General features: G+C 35.9%; 1 protein-coding gene and 1 long non-coding RNA gene across 2 annotated transcripts in view; both read right to left on the bottom strand.

Moving 5' to 3' along the window:
- Positions 1–25,312, bottom strand: part of LOC131982946 (uncharacterized) — a 596,045-nt gene that overhangs the window by 330,946 nt on the left and 239,787 nt on the right. The window lies entirely within an intron of this gene.
- Positions 1–25,312, bottom strand: part of lmtk2 (lemur tyrosine kinase 2) — a 51,760-nt gene that overhangs the window by 9,882 nt on the left and 16,566 nt on the right. The window contains exons 3-9 of the mRNA XM_059347500.1: positions 25,089–25,242; positions 23,938–24,014; positions 21,794–21,912; positions 21,160–21,247; positions 10,166–10,296; positions 3,119–3,203; positions 1,271–1,392 (exon numbers count right to left, since the gene is read on the bottom strand). Coding sequence (XP_059203483.1) covers positions 1,271–1,392; positions 3,119–3,203; positions 10,166–10,296; positions 21,160–21,247; positions 21,794–21,912; positions 23,938–24,014; positions 25,089–25,242 — 776 coding nt within the window. The remainder of the gene's footprint in view (positions 1–1,270; positions 1,393–3,118; positions 3,204–10,165; positions 10,297–21,159; positions 21,248–21,793; positions 21,913–23,937; positions 24,015–25,088; positions 25,243–25,312) is intronic.

The raw sequence follows: 25,312 nt of genomic DNA, 5'->3' as shown, positions 1-25,312 counted from the left end.
AACTGCAGTTTATGAGCAAAAAAGCATTTGGGCAATGAGTCATGAAGTCGGGAGGGGGCTGAAAAGACTAGAGTGTGGAGAGATGCTTAGTTGGTGCAGTGTCAGTGTCTTTTTTTTTTTCTCCCTTTTTTGGAAATTATCCAGACCGTTTGGGATTTACAAGCTCTTGTATTTGCAGAAAGGGCTTGTTTTCTCAGCAATGAGCCAGAGGTGAACTGCTGAGCAATTTACTGTCTTTGTCATCTGGGTGATTCTCATAAACATGGTACAGCTCATAGCAAACATCCAAGAGCATTGAATACATATTTTCTTTGACCCTTTATAACGTATACAATCTAAAGTTACTGTTTAATTTGAATTTATAATCTATTTAAAAAAAAAATTAAAGGTATTTTCTGACATTTTTAGAGAGCAAAATTCATTACCGTAACACATTTTTAAATAAAAAAAAACAACCTTTTTTTTTTCTTTGGCAAGCTCTTAATATGCTCAAGTTGCTGGTGTCACCAGAATGTATTTTATTAAAATTTACACATATTTTAATGCAAACGATTCTATCATTACCATAACATCTAACCATTTTTTCTCATCAATTTTCATTCAGATTTTGTTCTTTATACACTGTTAAAAACACACACACACACACACATATATATATATACACACAAGCGACCTGAATTTCTGAAATGTACTATATTTCTAAATATGCTATTGCTACACTTAATGGCAAAAATTGCACTGGTCGTTGGACTTGAACAAAAATAAACAATATTTTTGTTGCTTCAGCTTATGTATTCAGTCATTATTCAATGGTATACTAAAAATCCATGTGAAAAAAATTACCTCTCACTGTTCTCAGGTCAAATATTTATATGCGATTAAAATGCGATTAATTTCGATTAATTAATTACAAAGCCTCTAATTAATTAGATACATTTTTTTAATCGAGTCCCGGCCCTAATATAAAAGTGAAATACATTTCGTTTAATAAAGTATGTCCTTATAATCTTCACAGACATAACTTAGACTGGCTTCATGAGAATCACCCATATTCTAAATATACTTCACGTGGCCTGTATACCTAACAAAATACAATAAGGTAGTAGAATCTTGTGGGATGATGAAATTTAAAATAGTGTCTCTTAGGAGAGAAGGAGAGAAGATTTTATAATTATTTTTAGATGATTCAGGTGCACTTACTATGAGTGATAGGTTGTTTTTTAAATACCCTTTAGTGTGAGTTAAGGGCTGCATAATGTCTGGTACCTACCACACATTACTGGGCTTGGTCTGCTCCATAGTGATCACACCCCCATGGCGTTCGCCCACCAGCTCAGGAGCCAACCAGCGAAGGGGTGCGAACACATCATCCTCTGTGATGATGTAATCCTCCTAAAGTAACATTAGAAAAAAAATCCGTCACACATGACAAAACAGTATCCTTTATAACAAATCTTATGCTTCTGATGGGAAAGTTTCACATCCACGAGGTGAAGTTTTCCAAATCCCTCCCTAACTTTAGCGTTTTCACAAGAGAAATAAAATGTTATATCGAAACTTTAGAGTTTATGTGAAATAAAAAATGTGAACGCACTCTCATACACTTTAAAAACGTATTTTCAGAGGCCCCAGAATAATAGAAAGAGAAGCACCTTATACCCTATGTGCCTTATTATGTTATTTTATTTTTATATACTGTATTTAATTTACTGTAACTGACATTTTTCTTTGTATATATTGTTTATATAATGAATGCCTGTATTTCTTTAATTGTTAAATAAAGATCTGGAAAAAAAATAAATAAATAAATCCGTCATACACGGTATTTACTCTTCTTACAAATTACAACTGACTAGGAAACACTGCAAACACCAAAAGCTCATTAAAAGCGCTCAACAACAGAGTATTTTTTTTAGCTGTGATTGAGGCGGTGCACTCTCACTTTGCCTCTCCCTTTCTTTACACAAATAGATTCACTGGGTGACCTTATCTTATGAGTATTAAATTCAGACAGCCGAACTGTCGGATCAGCAGTATTTAAGGAATGCAGTGGACAGAGCTGCCCGGGGACATATGCAGCGTGTCCAGTTACATGAGAAGACAATCTTACAGTAATTCTTCTGTGAAACATGCAATTGATGGCTGCTCAGGCTACAGTGGCAAAGATTTATATGCTGTGGGCAGAATATAACTGGAGCTGGTAACAGCAAACAGGCAACCGAAGACGATCAGTTGCACAAAAGTGGAGTAGTTGTTTATTATCCACTGTAACAAGTTGTTTACTTTGGTAAATTAAAGCTCATTTAACCCATTAAGGCCTGAAATTCCTGGAAAAAATGCCTGTAAAACCTCTGGGCGATTTTAAAACAACCCCCTAAAACCTGAAGTTTTTCTGGAAATTAAACAAAAGTGTCAACGCTTCCTACAGCAGATAGAAATGAAATTCACATGTATTCTGATGCATTTCATTGGCCAAGAGACCGAAAAGAGGTGAAAAAAACTACAAATACTACGTATCCTCTTTCCCGGTTTTAATGGTAGAAATGCGGTAATGCTTTCCCGGCTTAAAAGGGTTAAAGCAAAACCCCTATTTAACTGATTCACATGTACCTTGTGGATGAATTTAGCCCTCTGAACCTTTTTTTCTTTCTTTACTCACTCTGGCCTCATTTTTCACTGCAGTTCTCACTTATAAATTCAGTTTCTACAATTAAATTGGCTTCATCAGTGGTCTCAGAAGAAGTTTTCCCATCAGGGAAAACAAACTGAAATGTTTCCACTGCCTGATTCATTATGGATGCCCAGTCTTCCCCAAAAATCACTGTAGACCAGAGTGAGTTCATTTGAAATGCATTGCAATCACATGTCAAACATTTTCAATACCCACAGTGTGTGCAAATGTGTCTATAATCTGGTTATAACATACATTTTTTTCTATGATGAATTCAAGTTTGATTTGTTCATGTTTATTGAGGAAAACTACAACTACTGTGAGACAATAAACCAGTGTAATGTGCAGTTTATTATGTATCCTGGTGTTGACAGGAAGATGCAGTCCATTACAGTAATTTACAAAATCTCTATGTGGAAAATATCTGAAATTGAGTTTCCTTCTTACTTTGTATCTGTAGGGTCCAATTCCATAGTCTCCCACTTTGACTGTAAGATCTGCAGTCAGGTAGCAGTTCCTCAGAGCCAAATCACTGTGAGGGACACAGAACAACATCAGCATGAAACATCTGGATGGATTAGATACTTTACAGCAGAGGTCTCAAACTCAAATTGCCTGGGGGCCGCTGGAGGCAGTATCAAAATGACCAAAAAAAGACATAAAATTACTAAAAAAAGACACAAAATGACCAAAAAAAAGACACAAAATGACCAAAAACGGACACAAGATTGTTAAAAAAAGACACACAATTATTTAAAAAAGACACAAAATGACACAAAAAAGACACAAAATGACCAAAAAAGACACAAAATGACAGAAAAAAACTGAATTACTTAAAAAAAGAAACAAAATGACCAAAAAAAGACACAGAATTACCAAACAAAGACACAAAATTATTAAAAAAGACAAAAATATATTTTAAAAAAAGGACAAAATTACCAAAAAAGACACAAAATGACAGAAAAAAGACACAAAATGACCAAAAAAGACACAAAATGACAGAAAAAAACAGAATTACTTTAAAAAAGAAACAAAATGACCAAAAAAAGACACAGAATTACCAAACAAAGACACAAAATTATTAAAAAAGACAAAAATATATTTAAAAAAAAAGGACAAAATTACCAAAAAAAGACACAAAATTACAAAAAAAAGTAATTAAAGGGACCTTCCACACACAACATGGTAAAGTACCATTCATATAAAACTCACATTAAACTTTCATATCAAGGTGGGGGCCACAAAATATCGTCACGAGGGCCGCAATTGGCCCGCGGGCCGCGAGTTTGAGACCCATGCTCACAGTTACAAAATAATCCACTTATCATGAAGGCCACAAGCAAGTTTGTGGCAACCACTGTAATAAAAATTTAGCCATTTTAATGATTTTGTTTAGTCCGTACATTGCTGTTTGTGTTTATAAAAGGTGTGATCGGAGTTCAATTATATGAAGAACAACAAGGGATCAACCGATCTTAAATCTAAAGGCTATAATTGCCTCACAAGAATCAAGGACAAAAGAGTCTGGCAAGGATCTGAAAACGGCTTTGGCAACTCCAGTAAATTCTTCTGTTGTTTGCCTCTCCTCTTCACCTTGCAACAACACGCATACAGAGGCTATTCCTGACCTGTGCATACAGCAGCAGGATATAGTTTCAGCAAAGCATGGCGATGTTTTGTGGAGCGGCCAGGAGAGGGCATAAGAAGGCTCACATATGGCAGTTAATTCACACTTCACCCATTTAGGCCTAAAACGCCTGGAAAAAATGCCTGGAAAACCTTTGGGCGATTTTAAAATAAGGTTTTTTTTAGTAATTGTATGTCTTTTTTGGTAATTTTGTGTCTTTTTTTTTGGTAATTTTGTGGGTTTTTTTTGGTAATTTTGAGTCTTTTTTGGTAATTCTGTGTCTTTTTTGGTAATTCTGTGTCTTTTTTTGGTAATTTTGAGTCTTTTTTTGGTAATTTTGAGTCTTTGGAAATTCTGTGTCTTTTTTTAAATAATTTTGTGTCTTTTTGGTAATTTTGAGTCTTTTTTGGTAATTCTGTGTCTTTTTTAATAATTTTGTGTCTTTTTGGGGTAATTCTGTGTCCTTTTTGGTTATTTTGTGTCTTTTTTAAATAATTTTGTGTCTTTTTTGAGTAATTCTGTGTCCTTTTTGGTTATTTTGTGTCTTTTTTAAATAATTTTGTGTCTTTTTTGGGTAATTCTGTGTCCTTTCTGGTTATTTTGTGTCTTTTTTTGGTGATGATTTCAAAGTTCTGGAAAAGTCCCATGTTGGATTGCGACACTGATGCATTTCATTGGCCAAGAGACCGAAAATAGATGGAAAAAAACTACAAATACTACAAAACGACGTATCCGCTTCCCCAGCTTTAATGGGTTAAAGAAGAGGCAGCTTTGGTTTCCCTCTACACTAGTTCCAGCTCCCTTTTACCCGCCCTGACGACAAACACTGCTGACACCAGTGTTCTTATGTGTGCACGGCCCAGCGACTGTCACTCTCACTGAAACCTCTGGAAGATAAATGGAGATGTATTTTAAACCCTGCGGTCCCCTGTCCCTGTTGTTGGCTGACAGCCTGACATACAGTAAGGAAACGGGTCCAACATCTTTACCCTACAAGGATAATATGTGCAAGGCAGAGATCAAGCCTCTAGCATCAGAAACCATTTGGTGTTTTTTGATTTTATCTGCGCTCAAAGAGGAAAATGATTGAAATACAATAATAGTTATTAACCCTCTGGAGTCCATCTATTCATTGAAAATACATGTTTTATTTACAGTAATAACTGTATTTATTATTTAGTTATTGATATGTAGACAAGCTGAGAAAGCCAGTTAAAAGTGCAATCATAGGAGCTTTCAACTTTTTTCTTTTCATTTTGACCTTTTTTTTCCCATGATTTCAACTTTTTCTGTCATTTTGACCTTTTTTCATGATTTCAACTGTTTTTTTTTTGTCATTTTGACCTTTATTCATAATTTCAACTTTTTTTTGTTATTTTGACTTTTTTCCATGATTTCAACTTTTTTCTGTCATTTTGACCTTTTTTTCATGATTTCAACTATTTTTTTTGTCATTTTGACCTTTATTCATAATTTCAACTTTTTTTTGTTATTTTGACTTTTTTCCATGAACTTTTTCTGTCATTTTGAGCTTTTTTTATGATTTAAACTATTTTTTTTTGTCATTTTGACCTATTTTCCATGATTTGAACTTTTTTTTGTGATTTTGACTTTTTTCTCGCCATTTATGTTTCTAGACCATTTTCTTTCTACAATGAAAACTATTACTAATTTTAATTTACATGCAAATAGACTGTTTTGTAGTTTTATTATTTATTATTTTTCTGCTGTTCTTTGTATGTATAAATGGTAAAAAAAATTAAAAAAAAGTACATTTCCTGTGTCTTTTGTTTGCATTTTGGGTTCCTGGCAGCTTTATACTTTGTTAATTAACATAAAATGAAAAATCTGACTGATAGCCAAGTTTGTGTGGAGAAAAAGGAGCCATGCATGTGATGTAAGGACAGACTGAAAGATGCTAAACAGGGACAGAAGTTAATGCATAGGAAGTTGACAAATTTGAACCAAAATCTCCTGGACTTAAGAGGTTTAAAGTAGGGCTGGGCAATATTGCCAAAAATCCTTTAACCCTGATATATATTTATATTGATAATGATATGTCACGATACGGCATGTTTTCTAGTGCTTTAATAAAAAGTGTATGTTAAATATCCACATGGCAAAGCCTGTTTTTGCTCCATACTCATCTCATCACCTTCATGGTTTTACTCCAGCTTTGCTACAACATGTAAGAATCAGAACATAAAGTGTCGTCCAAATGCAGTAAATATTGCTTAAATGCAGTTTGAATGCTGGTTTTTCAACATGACAATAGCAACAATATAGAAAATATATACAGGTTTGATATTTTACGATTGTTTTTATGATATAAATCATTATATCACCCAGCCCTATAATAAAATAATAATGAATATTTGGTCTAAAAAAAAGGAATTTGACGTATCTGAATATCTTCTTTCCAAACCATTTGATAGCACTTTTGCATCCTGTGATTAAGACGTCCACCAAGAATCAAACATGGTTCACAATCTAAACTAGACCAAAGACAAGAAGACTGTCAAAATGAGATGCCTAAAATAAAACATAGAAGAACCCTTATTCTCCTTTACAATAATTCTTTAAAATATACAATGATTCAGATGGAATAGTGGCATAAGAATGTGCGAGAGGCACCAAATTTAGGCTTTTAGTGCAAAAAAGGTTCTCTGGGGGTTTGATTTATTTATTTATTGAAGTTGCTGTGCACTACTGTTTTGTATACTGTTTTATTTAAAAATAAATGTAAAAATAAATGGCTTGAATCTGCTGTATTTATTCATGTTTTACAACGGGTTTAACCTGAGCCAGGCCTTACCACAATGATAATCATATCACAGTCATGCAGGTGTAGTATGATATTTTGGAAACGCTTTATATTAAGGTCCTTGTAATAACCATTAATTAACAAGTAATAAGGCCCTTGTAAGTGCTTCCAAGATGCTTATTAACATTATTGTGTGTTTATAAGCTTATAGAAGTGTTAATAATGGCATTACAAACACCCATGACCCACCCATTATGTCTTTGCCATGCCTTTATTAATCTTATTTTGTTTGCTTATTGATATTAAAATATACTTTATTGCTCATCTATTATAAGTTAACTATAAGTTAACTATGCTTTTTGCAACTACCGGATCTAAAGCGAGAACAATGCCTTATTACTTGTTAACTAATGTTTATTAAGGACCTTATTATAAAGCGTTACCGATATTTTTAATAACATACTGGTATCGGATCGGTACTTGGTATCGGCTGACACCCACAGCACAAGTATCGGAATTGGTATGGGGAGGGAAAAAATTGTATCGGAACATCTCTAATCTAAACTCCAGAAAATCTATTAAAAAAAAAAAAAGCACATTTTGCACAAGTTCCTGTGCTGAAAACATACAAAGATCAGTCAGTGAACCTTGTCTTAAAAGAAACCTCCTTCCACAGTTTCTGAATGAGAATCTCGTCAGACGTTTTGCTCTTTTGCAGCACTATTCTCACCCTCACATTGCCGAGCTGAGGTTTCAGCTTTGGATAACAGCCCACACAGCACTTGCCCCGAAGGTTTTGTGTCTGTGGCGCCGCACCATCAATCACCTCTCCTTCAATCCTGCCAGCGCGCGGCCGGCCGCTCCGACCACCAGTTTGTTTAACGGCTGTAATTTTTGGTGGCCTCTGAACAAAAAGTGCCACAGAAATATTTTCACGATCACAAATGAATTTTGCCCCGCGTGGAAGGCAGCTTGTAGAACTCCCTTTGAGTTGTAACAAGGATTAAAACACAAGGCCCAATATGAGGCTATCCTTTTACATGCAAAGAGCAGAATCATCATATCCCTCTGGCAGCGGACAGCTGACACTGTGGCAATGCATGGGAGCTGTGTAATTGGAACTCTCCGAGCTTATTCTGAGCATGCAAAATAGAGCTGATGAGCGGAGCATCGTATGTTGCCCCCAGGCCACACACTCCCAACACCCCCTGTTACCCTGCTGGCTGCTAGCAGCCAGACATCCAGGACTGGCCGGGGGTAAAAATGAAAATGAAATGCAGCCTCTCTGCTGTACACACCTTTTTTGGAGAACACTGGTGGGACAGTAAGCACTAAAGTAACACCAACAGTTGACTCAAGTTTTTACAATCGTAGTTTATGAGGTTTGCTTCTAGTGACACTGAACACCAAATTAAATGACTATATAATAATCATATATTTAGGTCTCTTCTAGGGTCGTCAAAAGTATCGATACTCAAAAAAGTATCGATACTCAAAAAAGTATCGATACTAAAACGCTGTATCCCGATGCGATACTCATTTTCAAAAGTACCGATACCCGCAGTATACACAGTGTCAGTATACATAATTATAGAGTTAATAAGATTACATAAATGTTGGTGACTGAAAAGTACGGCTGGGCGATATGGACCAAAAGTCATATTCCGATATATTTAGGCTGAATATCGATATACGATATATATCCTGATATTTTTATCGTGTGAGAGCAAATGTTCAGTCAAAGTCAAATAAGACATTTATTGAAACCGTTTCAGTGAACATAAATACTTTTTTTCTCTATAAAGTGCACATTTAGGTAAAAAAATATCTTAAATAAAAATAGCCTATGAAATAAAATAGGCCAATCATTTTCTGAAATAAATATTTATATCAGAAAAGAATAACGAACATTACAAAATTACTAAATATGACAACCCCTAGTAAGGGCAGAATTTATATATAAAGCAAGAAAAAAATTGAACTATATCGATATATGCGACATGGTCTAATTCCATATCACATTAAAAAATATATCGATATATCTTTTATAACGATATATTGCCCAGCCCTACTGAAAAGTGTTATTTTCCCAGAATGAAGCAGAGAAAAGTCGACCTGCAACCAAACGGCAACAGACACAGCCGAAAATATTGTTCTAATTGTTATTGTATTTATTTATTTTTTGCACCACCTCAGACCTGAAGCTTGTTATCATAGTTGCAGTTTCTTTTTGCACAACTGTTTTTTATTATAAATATTTAACCTGTGGTTGTGTTAATTTTTACATGTTGCATTTCTCTTGTTAATAAAAATATTTCTGTTAAATTTTGGGGTCTTTGTTTTTATCCTTGTGGTATCGAAAATGGTATCAAGTATTTTCCTGAGTATCGGTATCGACTTGAAAATGTTAGTATCGTGACAACCCTAGTCTTCAGCTTTCTGAGGGTACAATTCAAGCATTTTCAAGGTACCTAAACCAAAAAAAGTATAGATAGTTTAAGCCTTTATCATCACATCTGTACTACTTTAATGCAAGTGCAAAAAATAACTTAGATGATTTAATTTATACCCACAGCAGCCATTGTATACGACATTGTCTTTATTTTATCTATTTTATCAGCTGTTTCTATTAAACTGATTGTAAGTTTTTTAAAATATATTTTATTTGTAAATTTACAGAATGAGGGGTTGCCACAAGAGTTAAATAGCTTTTAGCTAACTTAGCTAGCCTGGTTGCAGGATTATTGCATCTCAAATATTAAAAGATCTAAAAGAAACGGCATTTTATGTTGAAAAATCAAGATTTTTTCAATGAGTAAATTAGAATTCAAACATATTGCTAACAATTAAAAAATGTTGGAGTTAAATTATCCTTGTAGACTGGATATACTATTACATTCAAATGAGTGTGGCTTTAAATTAAACTGAGGAAGAAAAACACAACATGTTGGAAAAGCATCTGTGAGAAGATGTTATTATTAAAATATGTCATGTTTCTGTCACTGAGACAGTAAACAGCAGCTGTATTCTTAGACAGAGGAACTAAAACACAATGCTTAGTGGGTCTAAAACCTGTGAGCTTGCTCTATTTCTGAAGTGCTACCTGTGCAGGAAGTTGTGTTTGTGGAGGTGAGTGACACCAGCAGCGATTTCACAGGCCATCCTCTGCAGCTGCAGCAACTCAGCGTTTCTGAACATCCAATCCTGCTGAGACAGATAGCCACGCAGATCCCCCTGCAAACACACACACAGACACAAATACACAGTTGTATTAGCTTATCGGAATCTAAAGTAAATATTCAATAAATCTCAAAGTATGCGCCTAATACATAAAATAATTCACAAAGCTGCTCCACCACCTCCAGATCCATCACTAGAGGAGATTGTAGCCTCCCAGTGCTGCATTTGAGCAATCAGGTTTCTCTTTTAGAGCTACTAAAGCACTCTGGAACACTCCCCAGTGATCTAAGAAATGTTACAGATTTCCATACTTTCTCACGTGAAGTGAAAAAATGGATTTTAAGTAATAAGTCTTGTCAGCACTAATCGTTATTCTGTACTCTGCATATGTCTATTTTTGATATCTTGAATTGATTGTGTGTGTGTGTGTGTGTGTGTGTGTGTGTGTGTGTGTGTGTGTGTGTGTGTTCTTGTACTTCATACATAGTGAGGACCGAGACACATTTTTAACCAACAGAGTGAGGACATTTTGGCAAAGTGAGGACATATCGGCCGGTCCTCACTTCTTTAAAGGCTTTTTTTTTGGGGAGATTTCAGACTTTGTCTTAAGGGTTAAAGGTTACATGATAATGATAATTAACTGAACGTGTTTTGTGTGGTTACAAAACTAACTAAAACTTAAAACTAGCTAAAATCATAGCGAAAATGTCCTTCGTTTTCGTCTTTGACAACTTTTTTCATACATAATTAAGATGGATAAGACAAAGGAAATAAAGGCAAAATTTACTGTGACCTCTTTTAATCTCCCTCCCAACAAATACCCCATTACAGTAAAATAAAACTAATAAAAACTAAACTAAAACTAAAGCATTTCAAAAAATAAATACTAAACTAAAACTAGCAAACTCACTCTAAAAACGAATTAAAACTAACAATTTCACTATTCCAATGAGGGCCCTCACAAAGATAGAAGTACAAGAATGTGAATGTGTGTGTGTGTGTGTGTGTTATTCTTGTTTTATTTTATCCTATTTTATTCTTCTTACCTGCCCAGGGACTGCAGACAGAAATTAGCTTTTAGCTATAAATATAGCTATATAATCTGTTGCAAGCCATCTTTTTACTCCATGTAATTAATTAACTTTGTACATGGTCCCTGTTTTAAATAAACCAATAAACTAAAAACTAAATGCATATGCATATAAATGCATTGTGCAGAGACGGCCACACAGGGGCAGTAGACCCTCCTGTTCCTGTCTCCTCAGCACTTCTCACTGCGGATGTGTGAGAAGACCAAATAAGGGCAACGCTACTTAATGGACCTCGACGCTGTGTCACAAAGATTTATAAATAAAAGAGTCCAGCTCAGGTCAGTGAAATAAACTGTGCTGGTGTTGGGCTGGGTTGCAGAGCCTAGCGAGTGGAGGAGAGGAAAGAACAAGGTGTCCCGTGAGGAAAGCAAGACAAGGCACTTTGACTTAGTTAATTACACCCCCACATGATAAACAAACACAGGGGCGGTTAGGAGAGTCTCGGGGCAGAATGTAGATCACAGCGCTGTTAATTCTATGGAGTCTGGGGCTGTTTAGTCCATTTTTTTTTTTATCCTTTTCATCCTGCCTGTATAAAAAATGTTTAAATGCCATGTTGGTTTTTTTTTTTTTTTCAGCACAACCTCACCTATATGACCTAATAATAATTGATTCTTTTTATTCTCACTTACTGGATCAACATTTTGAACCAAAAAGAAACAAAGAAAAACCAACATATGTTGGTTGTGATTTTGTGATTGTGTGTGATCCTGTCATCCAACTCTGGTTTTTGTCTTGTGTGTTTAGTGTAACAATTTTGGTAATTTTGTGTATTTTTTAGTCATTTTGCGTCTTTTTTGGTCATTTTGTGTCTTTTTAAAGTAATTCTGTGTCTTTTTTTAGTGATTTTGTGTCTTTTTTGGTCATTTTATCATTTTTTTAGTCATTTTGTGTCTTTTTTTAGTAATTTTGTGTCTTTTTTTGTCATTTTGTGTCTTTTTTTTGTCATTTTGTGTCTTCTTTGGTCATTTTGTGTCTTTTTTTTTGTCATTTTGTGTCTTTTTTATATCATTTTGTGTATTTTTTGTCATTTTGTTTCATTAAGTCCAACATAAAATGTGATTTTCAAAAAACTATCATGCTCAATAAAGAATTTGAAATGTTGCAAATGTGAACAAAGGTGTCAAATCTAACATATAAGAGGGTTCCATCCAGTTCTATCATTTTATACTAAATATATTTGAGCTTGTCTCCAGTTTTACTTGGTATATCATCATCAAACTGAAACTGGCCTCATGGAGTTTACAGCCAGAACTTTAGAGGTAAATTTACAGTAGGGCTCCACGCTGCTTTGTTTTCTAGTCTGGATGTGATGAAGTCATGCTTTGGCACTTTTGGAGACTCCAGAGGGTTAAAACATAAGGAAGTGAATGTGGAACAAGGGCTTCACCTCTCTTCACATCACAGACCTGAAGAGCTCTTTGTGGTTGGACTGAGGGAGTCCTGAGGGGCTGTAAAGTTAAACGAGGGTCTCAGCTGTGTGAAGGTTCACAACCTGGGCTGGTCGGGAATGTCTTTGGACATCTGTAGCTTTCATTCACCAGCTTGTTATAGAGTTATATATAGACTGTGTAAGGGTTGCGAAACTGTCAATACATTCTATGGGTGATTCTCATGAAGCCAGTCTAAACTATGTCTGTGAACATTATAAGGACATACTTTATTAAACTAAATATATTTCGCTTTTATATGAATGAACAATATAGCCATAATGAGGCATTGTTTTGTGTTAAAATAATATTTTCTATATTTTTAAACAGATTTTTGATTCACAAATTCATTACTGTAATGCGTCCTGATAAAAATGTCATGGTTTCCCCACACTTATATACGATAAATATTTAATAAACTTTATAAAAATAGATTTTGGATTTGTTTAAAAATGTATGATTTGACAGAATATAATCAAATACAATGGTTTTTAACAATGTATAAAGACCAAATCTGAATGAAAATTGATGAGAAAAAAATGGTTAAATGTTACGGTAATGATAGAATTGTTTGCATTAAAATATGTGTATATTTAAATAAAATACATTTTGGTGATACCAGCAACTTGAGCATATTTAAGAGCTTGCCAAAGGAAAAAAAACAAAAAACTTTTGTTGTTTTTTTTTATTTAAAAACGTCTTACGGCAATGAATTTTAATAAATTCATATTAAACAGTGACTTTAGATTGTATACGTTATAAAAGGTCAAAGAAAATGTGTATTCAATGCTCTTGGATTTTTACTATGAATCACCCATATTGTTCCCCGATACAATCAGAATCAGAGATACTTTGTTGATTCCCAGGGGAGAAATTGGAGTATATTACAGTTAAATCCATTTTATAATCAAAATATATATTAGCATAGAGAAAGACATATAAGAAAAAAACATTTTAAAAGAAGAAATATGTAAATAAATACACAACAGAAGTATATTAACCCTGACTTCCTCAGTGTAAAAGAAAAAGGGACATTTTTTATAGCACACATCCAAAGGAGATTCCCGATTATCCGGCAGAACGGAGCTCCCCGAGGAAAACTAAGAACATACTGTACACACACCACACTCACAGATTACATGAGGGCTTTTGCTAAAAATGTCAAATCACATGCTGTTACTGAGCGTTTGTGTGTCTGTGTGTTTACAAAGGGTCTACTTTTCCCTGAGCTATCTCACTGCAACTGGCTTAGATCAGTCGTCTTACGTAAGCAGCATGGTTCACTTTACCCATGCTCACACACACACACATTCTTGTACTTCTATCTTTGTGAGGACCCTCATTGTAATAGTGAATTCCCTTGCAAGGTTATATTAGTTTTGGATTTTTCATTAGTTCTAGTTTTAATTTCGTTGTGGATTTTTGTTTTCAAATCCAGTTAGTTTTAATGAGTTTTTAGAGTGAGTTTGCTAGTTTTAGTTTAGTATTTTTATTTTTTTGAAATGATAAAACTAGTTTTTATTAGTTTTAGTTTTTTGTAATGGGGTATTTGTTGGGTGGGAGATTAAAAGAGGTCACAGTAAATTTTGCCTTTATTTCCTTTGTCTTATCCATCTTCATTATGTATGAAAAAAGTTGACAAAGACGAAAACGAATGACATTTTCACTATAATTTTAGTACGTTTTGTACCCACACAATACAGTTTCAATTAGTTATCATTATCATGTAACCTTTAAGCCTTAAAACAAAGTCTGAAATCTCAAAAAAGCCTTTAAAGAAGTGAGGACCGGCCGAAATGTCCTCACTTTGCAAAAATGTCCTCACTCGGTTGGTTAAAAACGTGTGTTCCGGTCCCCACTATGTATGAAGTACAAGAACACACACACACACACAGCTCTGAGAAGCGGTGTTCAGAGAAGAGCTATATTGAATGTATGGTAAGCGATCCCCTCTCTGCCTGTCTTTATTTGTGAGGCTGTGCAGCAGGTGAGTGGGGGGGCGTTAGGGGGGGTCCACTGCTGTTAATGAAACAACATTACCCCTGAAAGGCCAAAACAATTAGGCCTTGTGTCTGATGCGTGAATAAACAAGAATTCCCTAAGATCCCAATGCACAGATTCATTTGTGGCTCAGACAGCACATGACCGAGTTATGTAAAAACTAGAAAAAAAGATTAAGCTACTTAAGTCCTCGGTGCTGTAGCTGTAGTCTACGTCTATATTCTGATCACTCTCAGCTTGTTTACTTTAAAGCTAAGCAGAGCACAATGTTTCTACAGCTCCTTAAGAGTTAATTCAAGCACTTTTGAGGTACCTAAACCAAACATCAAAGCCTTTTATCAACACATCTAAATCAACAGCAATCATCATTATTAAATGCTTGCTAATTTCTAGAGTACAAGATCAACAGAAGACTTTTTTTTAGCTATTAGCTAACTTAGCTTGTTTTTTTCCCAGTTCAAATATTAGAGGGTTTTCGGTTTACGTGAGTGTCGATGAAGCACCGGTTTATGTTGAAAGTCAAATATTTTTCAAGCATATACTTGAATTCATGCATATTTCTGATCTTAAAAGCATCATGATTAAAATTCAGTATTTTCCAAACCCTAACGGCAACTGGGCCATGAAAAATATTGTGAAATCCTGCATAAGTACATTTAATGTTCACACAAAATGGTTTTTCATATCCACCAAGGGAAAAGTGTGAGCAGGAGTCTTTGTTAAAACAACTACTTTAACCCTTTGGAGTCTTGGGCTATTTTGTCAAGTTTTTAAATACTTTTTAAATACTATTCTGCCACTTGGGAAAAAAAGTGTAACATATTTAACATCGCTATCATACTTAAATTTTTGGCACAATCTCATTTATGTAACCTGATAATTATTTTTTCACTTTGACTTACTGGAATTAACATTTTGAACCCAAAAGAAACCAAAAAACAACAAACATTCAAATCTGAATTTGAAAATTATGTTTTTTCCCCCTTTCGAAACGCTCAATGAGGTTTAAATGTTGCAAATGTGTTTACAGGTTGCAAATATAACATATAAGTTCTATATTTTATGCTAAATATATTTGACCTTATCTCTGTTTGAAGGATGCGCCCATAATTTCACTGACTCATGAGGATTAAAGAACAAATTACCACTCGTTAGTACGGTAGCCTATAGAAGTCAAAAAGGACACAAACCACATAAGGGCGACTTTATCCACAGGGGGTAATTATAATGCTCAATGTGCCTATAAGTAGATCATGGTCAATTATGTATAACAGAACAAATGCCGTGACTTTAACATAAAGAGCACTTCCATAATATTGAGAGGATGGTTGCTTTAACCCTTAATAGGGCACTCATTGAAATACTTGCAAATTCCAAATGTCAACCCTAGAGAATATTGGAGGATATTACATACAGCCAGAATGTGTAAAAAAAAAAAAAAAAAACATACGGACCCGGGGGAGGGAGGTAATATTTTGAGAAAAAAAGTTTAAAAGATAAAGTGGCAAATCTACGAGAAAAAAATGCACAGATTTATGAGATTTAAAGTGGTGAATCTGCCAGAAAAAAAGTTGCTTTTCCCCCCTCTTTTTTCTCGTAAATCTGCAACTTTTTTGCGCAGATTTGCCACTTTAAATCTTTTAAATCTGCAACTTTTTTTCTTGTAGATTTGCCACTTTAATCTAGTAAATTTACAACTTTTTTCTCGACCCCATTTTGATATCCACTGAAGTTAAATATAGTCAAATATAGTTCTTCGCCTGATAAAGGGTTAACAACCGTAATAATCATAGGAGATCAACAACTCTCCAGAGCCAAAAAGTGATCTGGCTCTGGTCCGAGACCCTGAACCAGAGAAGGGTCTGACGAGCGTCCTGGCCAGGCACCAGGCAGGAGATCCGTGCATTAGAAGCTGTCACTCACACTACGGTATGTGACATTCTGTGGCCCCTGCACCAGTTGCTTGATGTATTTTGATGTCTAAAATGCTTTGAGTCAGGGTTACCCGGCACGGGTGATACGGGACGGAAAGACCACCATCAATCACCGCGCTGTCAGGGGGGACGTCACAGTATATCGGCTTTTTGGTATCCGTCTTGTCCACTGCGCAGCTGCGGTGTCGGATTTCATGTTTCGGCATCTACGGCGTGATTGACATGGACTGAAGTAGTTAGAGGACACAGACGAGTTGTTTCTAAATTCGACATGAAAGCAGCTTCGGTGCTTTACATTATTTTTTAGATGTTTTATGTGCAAGCACAGCAAATGGATAGATTGAAAGAAAGGTGAATATGTGTTGTATTGTGGGAGACAAGATCCCACTTGGATAAAGTCTTAAAAAAAAACCTCTTTATCCAGCGTGTGATAACGAGCGCGGACATCACTCAGTTGTGCTCTCCTCACACATTATCACCTCCGACAAACAGGACCCGGTCTTCAAACGCAATCTTCCCTAATGACTCACACACACTTGTGATAAGTCATTCACCTTGACTCATTTCCATCTGCTGTCAGAGACGTCAGTGGAGCTGGCTGGGAGAGACCACAATGCCAGGCCAGCGTCCAGGCTTGGGCAGCTGACAATAAAGCCAATGAAGTTACGCAACGTCTGGCAGGATGAGCCCGACTGAACCCTGCTGGACACGTTACCGGGGACGACTAATGGGGAGGAGAGGAGGGTCGGGCAGGGTTTCGTCAAGGGTTGGTTTTTTTTTAGCAGCTGGGGGAAAGGGTTAGACTTTGGTAAAGGAAAGTAAAGGAGAGAATTAGGATGAGTTCTTAGAGATAATTTGCTGATCCGGGACCACCGATCGGACCAGCAAACGTTCTGTTGTTGCCGGTAGAACCAACGCAACCTGAAGGTTTGTGCTGGCTGAATTTGCGTTACGAAATGAGGGTCTGTCTTTTTGGAGCTGGAGCCCGCTATCCTCCCAACAAGTAGTTTCCTAGTAAAACTCAAGGTTCATACACTTTTAGAGTGGTCAAATTCAAGCACTTTTCAAGGACTTTCCAGGTCAATTTTCAAGCTTTTCCAGGACCTTACAACGGTTGTAAGCTGCATGTTTTAGATGAGTACTTACATGCTAAAAGGGTTAATTTCACTCAAACATACCAACAGCGATGGTTTTTACGCTTTTAACAACGCTTTTTTTTTCGTTGAACATGTGATTATCTATAGTCAGATTGAATACAGTAAGAATTTCAAGCGTTTACAAGCACTTTATCCAAAATCCAAGCACTTTTCATACCTTGAAAATACAACATTAAAATTTAAGCATTTTCAAGGATTTCAAGCATCCATATGAACCCTGAAAACTAAGTCTTATTTGTGCTTCAATAAACAGTCAATTCATCAAATTCGGTGCTCGATGTAACCAGAGCTGTGATATATTTTACAGGACTCGCGTAATGACCGTTTTCATGGAAATGCAACTGTCGAGGACTTCCTCCCGGTTTGTCGCCGTGTCCCAGGAGAGAACACTATACTCATGTTGTCATGACTGCTTCAATTGCTCAGCTTCAAAGTGGAGAGAGACCGGACGGCTGTTCCTTCAACCCATTTAAGGCGGGAAAGCATTACCGCATTTCTACCATTAAAACCGGGGGCGCTGTTGCGTCACTCTACCATTACAGCCGGGAAAGAGGATACGTGGTTTTGTAGTATTTGTAGTTTTTTCCACCTATTTTCGGTCTCTTGGCCAATGAAATGCATCAGAATACATGTGGGAGTGTCGCAATGCAACATGGGACTTTTCCAGAACTGAAATCATGGCGGAAGACGACTATAGCGGAGGGAGCTCAGATAGAACAGCTATAAGCTCTCAAATACTTTTTGAATTTCATTTCTATCTGCTACAGAGGCTGAAGAATTTCCAGAAAAACTTCAGGTTTTAGGGAGTTATTTTAAAATCACCCATAGGTTTTACAGGCATTTTTTCCAGTCGTTTTAGGCCTAAATGGGTTAAATTCAGCTCAGCAGAGTTGTTCAACTACAACTTCATGACATTTCATAACCTTCTGAATCAGTGGCGGACCAAATACAGGGAGCGTGAATGAATATCTTCAACTGTACTGCATATTTACCCACGAGTAACTCAAACACTAAAATTCACATTAGAGTTCCCCTCCAAAACCACTTTAGTGAAACTTCATGGCTCAGGTTTAACCACATCATTCATTGTTACCACAAAAAGGAAACCCTGGCATCAAGTGAGTGGGTGGACTTGTGCCACCCAGAAGCACCTGGTCTGATACACTCACACACACACACACACAAGATAATTTATAGTTGCCAGAGTGGGACAAAGTTCAACATTGTAAAAGTTGTAACTGTGTTTTGGCCTCTTGGGGGGCTGTGGGAACAGGTTGTCAACAGTTGTTTATTAAACATGCAGCTGCTCTGGAGCAACATTTCATTCATTTACTTGTGTTTCTGGACACTGATTGAACAAAAGTAGGGGTGCACCGATCCATCGGCACCGATTTCCTTAATTTTGCGGGATTGGCTGATTCTTTTACGTCAAACTGATCTTATCTACCTCTGCAAAGGTCTGAAAGTGCGTCTGCACGTATGCGTACTTCTGCATGACTATGTTGTGTGTATGTTGTACTATAACGAAACCAAAAACCCAGGACGCTTTATTTATGGCTGCAGTCCTTTTGTTAGTTTGTCCTGTAAATTGTTGCTATTTATTTTAAGTCCAATATTTCATTAACCACCTCAGACATTGTGATTTTCTTTATTTGTTAAAGAAAAATACTGCTGTGTTATTGTTTTTCAATAAAATAAGAAGCAAACATTGCAGGTGTATGCTGTGAGTTATAAAAAAAATCTGTATCGGCCAAAATCGGAATCAGCAGGTCAGGCTCTTTAAAAATCGGCGATCAGCCAGAAAATTGCAATCGGTGCACCACTAACAAAAAAGGTTGGGTTTTTTTCTTAGGGGACACCAAGGTGGTGTAAATTTTAGCTAGTGCCGCAGGTTTTTTTTTTTAACAACAGCTTTGTTTACTTAAGGCTGAAGTGGTCAGTCTCCAACATGCACAAGGTGCCACCTATAAAAATGCACAAACACAGCAACTGGTGGAGCTGACACCAGAGGAGCGTAAATGGAGCCTGTTGCTTTACTGGGTGAGGTGGGAATGTGAGAAGTCCCAGGCTTAAACTAGCTATGTGACTTCAGGAGGTGCAGAGGAGCAAGGAGAGGAGGTGAGGGAGCTCCCAGCAATCAAGGCCCCATAGGTAAAGAGAAACAGTGAATAAATCAGCTGCCGTGATGGAGTCAGAGTCACTTCAATATGTTGAATTGAGAGTCTAATTTGGGATTGAGATAGCAGGCTTTGAGTCCAGATGGTCACCAGGGCAGCTCAGCTATGCATGCTTGCTGGACAGTATTTAAAGGGGTCTTGGCCTATGGATTTATGAGCTTAACGGACTGACATGAGATAATTCTCAGATTTCTCAACTAATGAAGCCTTCTAAGTGGAGATTTAACAGGCAGTAAATAGACCATCTCTCAATTCCACAACACAAGTACACAGTGACTGCATGTTAATAACCCTCTGGAGTCTCCAAAAGAGCCAAATCCAGACTTCTTCACCACATCCAGACTAGAAAACAAAGCAGCGTGGAGCCCTACTGTAAATTTACCTCTAAAGTTCTGGCTGTAAACTCCATGAGGCCAGTTTCAGTTTGATGATGATATACCAAGTAAAACTGGAGACAAGCTCAAATAGATTTAGTATAAAATGGTAGAACTGGATGGAACCCTCTTTTATGTTAGATTTGACACCTTTGTTCACATTTGGAACATTTAAAGTTCTTTATCGAGCATGATCGTTTTTTGAAAGTTAAAAAAAAAGATTCAAAATCACATTTTATGTTGGACTAAAGGACTAAAAAAGACACAAAATGACCAAAAAAAGACACAAAAATATACATAAAATGACCAAAAAAAGAGGCAAAATGACTAAAAAAAGACACAAAATGACCAAAAAAAGACACAAAATTAGAAGACAAAATGACAAAATAACTAAAAAAAGACACAAACACAAAATGACCAAAAAAGACACAAAAAAAGGCACAAAATGACAAAAAAAAAGAGGCAAAATGACTTACAAAGACACGAAAAGACATGAAAAGGATTCAAAAATGGACAAAAAAGCCCTATAAGACTCCATAGAGTTAAATGGAGGGAAACCTTACAAACATTATAAAAACAAGATAACACTTTGTACATTTAAAGTAGATCATGAGAATAGTATTATTAACTTGGGCTGTAATTGAAGTTTCTTTGAGTTGAACACAATCAACAACTTTTTGCACATTAAAAAAGGGGATTGATTGTCTGGTTTGTGCTTATAAATAACATTTCACAGAGCATGTGGACACTCACCATTTCACAGTACTCAAAGACAAGCAGGAAGGGAATGGCCTCGACACATTGTCCCAGGCATTGGAGGATGTTTGGGTGCTGCAACACTCTGTAAAGACAAAGTAACACAAAACCTGTTGATACTGATGTAAATTAGGACAACAAAAAAATTGAAATAATACCTTACAATTTAAATAATATCTGGAAGAATTTTTTTCCCTTTTTTTTAAATTATTTTTTATTTTTTATTTCCCACATTAAGCACTCACAGGACAAACCACAGAAAAGGGGAAAAATAAACAAATAGCACAGCACGCAGACAAGGAATACACCAAATAAAAAAATAAAATAAATAATAAATAAAAAAAAGTAATATATATAATATGATATCTGTAAGATTTAAGAGGAAATTAATCTGATGCAATGTGTCAGAGAAAAGACAGAGGGTGCTGCTTACATTACAGTGATGCCATAAATGTAATCATTATATACCATATACTGTGTTCATGTTCTTCGACACAGTCATTTTGAAAAATGTTACTGAAGTAAATAAATCACCAGCATTAATTAGTCACTCGGATATTAAATAGCTAAACTACAAATCAACTGAAAATAATACAAAATAATAGTCTTCAGTGAAAAAAAATCTGTTTACCTGTATGGATCGCCCTGCTGCAGAAAATCATTCTGCTCCTTGGCACTTGCATTAGCTTTTAACTCCTTCACCACCACTCTGGCTCCACCTGGATCTGTGTAGATTTCACTTAAAAGCACCTGTTGACAAATGACAACACTTTAGGGTTAACAAGGTCCAGAGAAAAGAGCCATAGAGCATTGATTTCCCTTTAAATGTACCATGTTAAACTCAGGGTTCGAACACTTTTTCAGTGGTCAAATTCAAGTACTTTTCAGGGACTTTCAAGGTCCATTTTCAAGCTTTTCCAGTACCTTTCAACGGTTGTAAATGTCATGTTTTAGATGAGTACTTCGATACTAAAAGGGGTAATTTCACTTAACCATACCACCAGCAATGCTATTACACTTTTAACAACTAAAAGTAGTTTGATAATCTCTTAAAACATACTGGTATGGGAATCTAGGGGCTAGGAGCAAAAGGAAGCTCATAAAAAAAAAAAATCATCAACCGGCAGCTGGTGGAACTAAACACGACCCAAACTATCTATGGTCAGATTGCAAGAGAAATACAGTAAGATTTTCAAGCATTTAATCCAAAAATCAAGCACTTTTCAAACCTTGAAATTGAAAATTAAAATTCAAGCTTTTTCAAGGATTTCAAGCACCTGTACCAATCCTGTAAACTGCAACTGCAAAGAAAAACTTTGAAAAAGGGCAACAGATTGGAAAAATGGGGGATGGATGGGTATCCCGGTGAACAGATGGAGGATTATTCAGAGTGCATGTAGATTTACTTATCCACCTTAAAATTAGTCCCAACAAAAGTGATGAAAACAGGGGGAAATAATATATGCAAAAACCTTCACTTCTAACAGATTGAGAGCATGTATCCAGCCTGTGGCACAGATGATCTTCAGCACTCTCTAGGTAACTCTGAATCCCAAAACAAGGCATTCTTTCTTTTTTTTTTAATCATAGCCAAAAACTGTAAAAACAGACCCCCTACAACAGTGCAAATTATATCACTCAACTGTAGTTATGGCAAAAATAAAACTTTTGCACGAATCACATCCTGTAAAAACCACTAAATTCTGCGTTTTAGTGCAACTGGGAAGCCATGAATGACTGCTGAGAACAGTTATGTGACTAAAAAATCACTAAAAAGACTGAACTACAGTCTATTTACACAGAGAAGAGAGGAGGTCATAAGTAGAGGTATCAACAATGTAAATAGTCCAAATTCATCACCCTGTTAAAATAATCGCCCAACTCATTTTTTCCAAGTTTTGCAGGAAACACAAAAAAAGTGTAACATATGACATTTATTGATCATTTCACTCAAAAAGGATGTAACAAAGGATGGCTATTGGCATAGTAATAACACTGTGTGTAAAGTATGTAACTTAAGAGAAATAAATGACTTAGGCAATTTTTTGAACATGCCTTTGTGACTTAAGCAAGATATGGTAACACTTTATTTTGAAGGTGTCTACATAAGAGTCACACAAGCCTGTCAGAAACATGACATGACAAGTATCATGAGCATTAATGTTACTTCAAAGTGTCATTAATGTCCATGACACATCCCATGTCATGTTTATGACACGCTCATGTCACTCTTATGTAGACACCTTCAAAATAAAGTGTTACCATATCTTGCTTAAGCCACAAAGGCATGTTCAAATTTTATTTTGACTTCGGCATAATAAATCCGCTTAAGTCACACACTTGACATAGGCCATTATTTTAAAGGGATAAAATCACATGATCTGATCAACTGATGATGTAGGTGATTTTACCATAGGTGACTATGAGGAGATGATTTAGGCAAAAAAAAACAAACAATTTTGACAAAAAATGACTTAGGCGATTATTTTAACAGTGTGACGATATGTAGCTTTAATTCTTTTCTAATGTTAGTAACACTTGAATGGATAGTGTTAAACTCCAATTAAAATAATAATAATATTTAACTGCTGGTTTTCATTTTCATCATTTCTGGCAATATTATTGAGTTATACTGCAGAACTGACAGGACTTTCATTAGACCACAGTGAGTGAAATGTGACTTCAACGTGAATTCAACATTCAACTGAACATTACCCTAACTTCAAATTGTATTTTTATCTTTTATTGCTTGGGACAATGTAAAACTTGTCTTACCTGGCCAAACCAGCCATTGCCGATCTCCTGGATGTAACTCAGACTGTGACGTGCTACCTGGAAGCCTGTGGATCCCTCTGTGAAACCAATCACAAATCCAAAGTTAATTAAGACTGTACTAATTAATACGTTTCATCTAGAGTTATGAAAATAGTCATATTTGTTGTTTGAAACTGTGGGGATGATAAAAAGATCCACCCAAATCTCAGATTTATTGAAATACAGTTTTTAAGATCCCAGTCAGATGCATTTTTCTTTTTGAATGACCTAATTGCAGTATGTCCTGAAAAATTAATAGGACAATGAAAGCTCAGAAAACACACCAATTTTCAAGATATGTTTCCTCAATTTCTAGGGTTAAACATATATATAGCATATATATTAGGGGGATCAGGGTTAGGCCTCAACCTGGGACAAGGACAGAAGTCCTATTAGACGCCAAAATCGATTTTTAAGCATAGCTCGATTAAACTGTGCATGTTAACACACTGACTGTTGCATACGCCGTTCGGTTAGCATTAGCTGACAATTAAAGTTATTTTAATCACAAAAGGCTGTCTGTGCCTAATGATCTGAATAACTTCCTGTCGCTAAACACATGCTGCTTTCAAAATAAGAGCATCCACTACAGAATTTACAGGAAGACTGTCAAAATAAGATGCCTTAAATAAAAAATACAATAACCTTTATTCTCTTTTACAATAATTAATCAAAATATGCAATGATTAAGATCAGTGTATATAATTGAATAGTGGCATCAGAATCTGCGAGAGGCCATTAAATTTGGGCTTTTTATAGAGGAAAAAAAATCTCTTAGTAAGGGCCAGCTCCTGGACCCCTAACAGCTAAAAAAAAAAAAAAAGCTAGCTCTCAAAGTACACAAGATCGATACATTTTACTTAAAATGCCCCCAAAGCTGTAAACCTAGGGGAAACACTGTATAGTATATTTTATTTTCTAATTTTAGGATCCAAAATATACAGTAAAAAGATAAAGACAGAAGAAAACTATGATAGCAATCCAGGATTTTCATTTTCAATGTGTTTATTGTACATGTATGCACAATATATTAGATATTTATCTGGGCAAGTTTGAAGCAATCAATTCTGGCACATAGTATAAAATTATTTTTTAGTGTCAGTGTGCCTGACCTGTGATGCGGACAGGAGGTTGGAGGTGTGGGGGCCCTGGCAGGGCCACAGGGGACACAGCGAGGGTGTACACCTCAGCTGGGGACTGCATAGAAGGTGTGTCCTCTGCCGGTGGAGTGAAGTCAAGCTCATCATCAAAGTGGTCCTCAAACTCCTACATCAACAAAAACCAAGCGTGAATAAAAACACTTTGACATGTAGGCTTGTCACGATACTAAAATGTT

This window comes from Centropristis striata, chromosome 13 (assembly GCF_030273125.1).
Source record: "Centropristis striata isolate RG_2023a ecotype Rhode Island chromosome 13, C.striata_1.0, whole genome shotgun sequence".
Classification (NCBI taxonomy): Eukaryota; Metazoa; Chordata; class Actinopteri; order Perciformes; family Serranidae; genus Centropristis; species Centropristis striata.
This window is presented reverse-complemented; position numbering and strand designations above follow the sequence as displayed.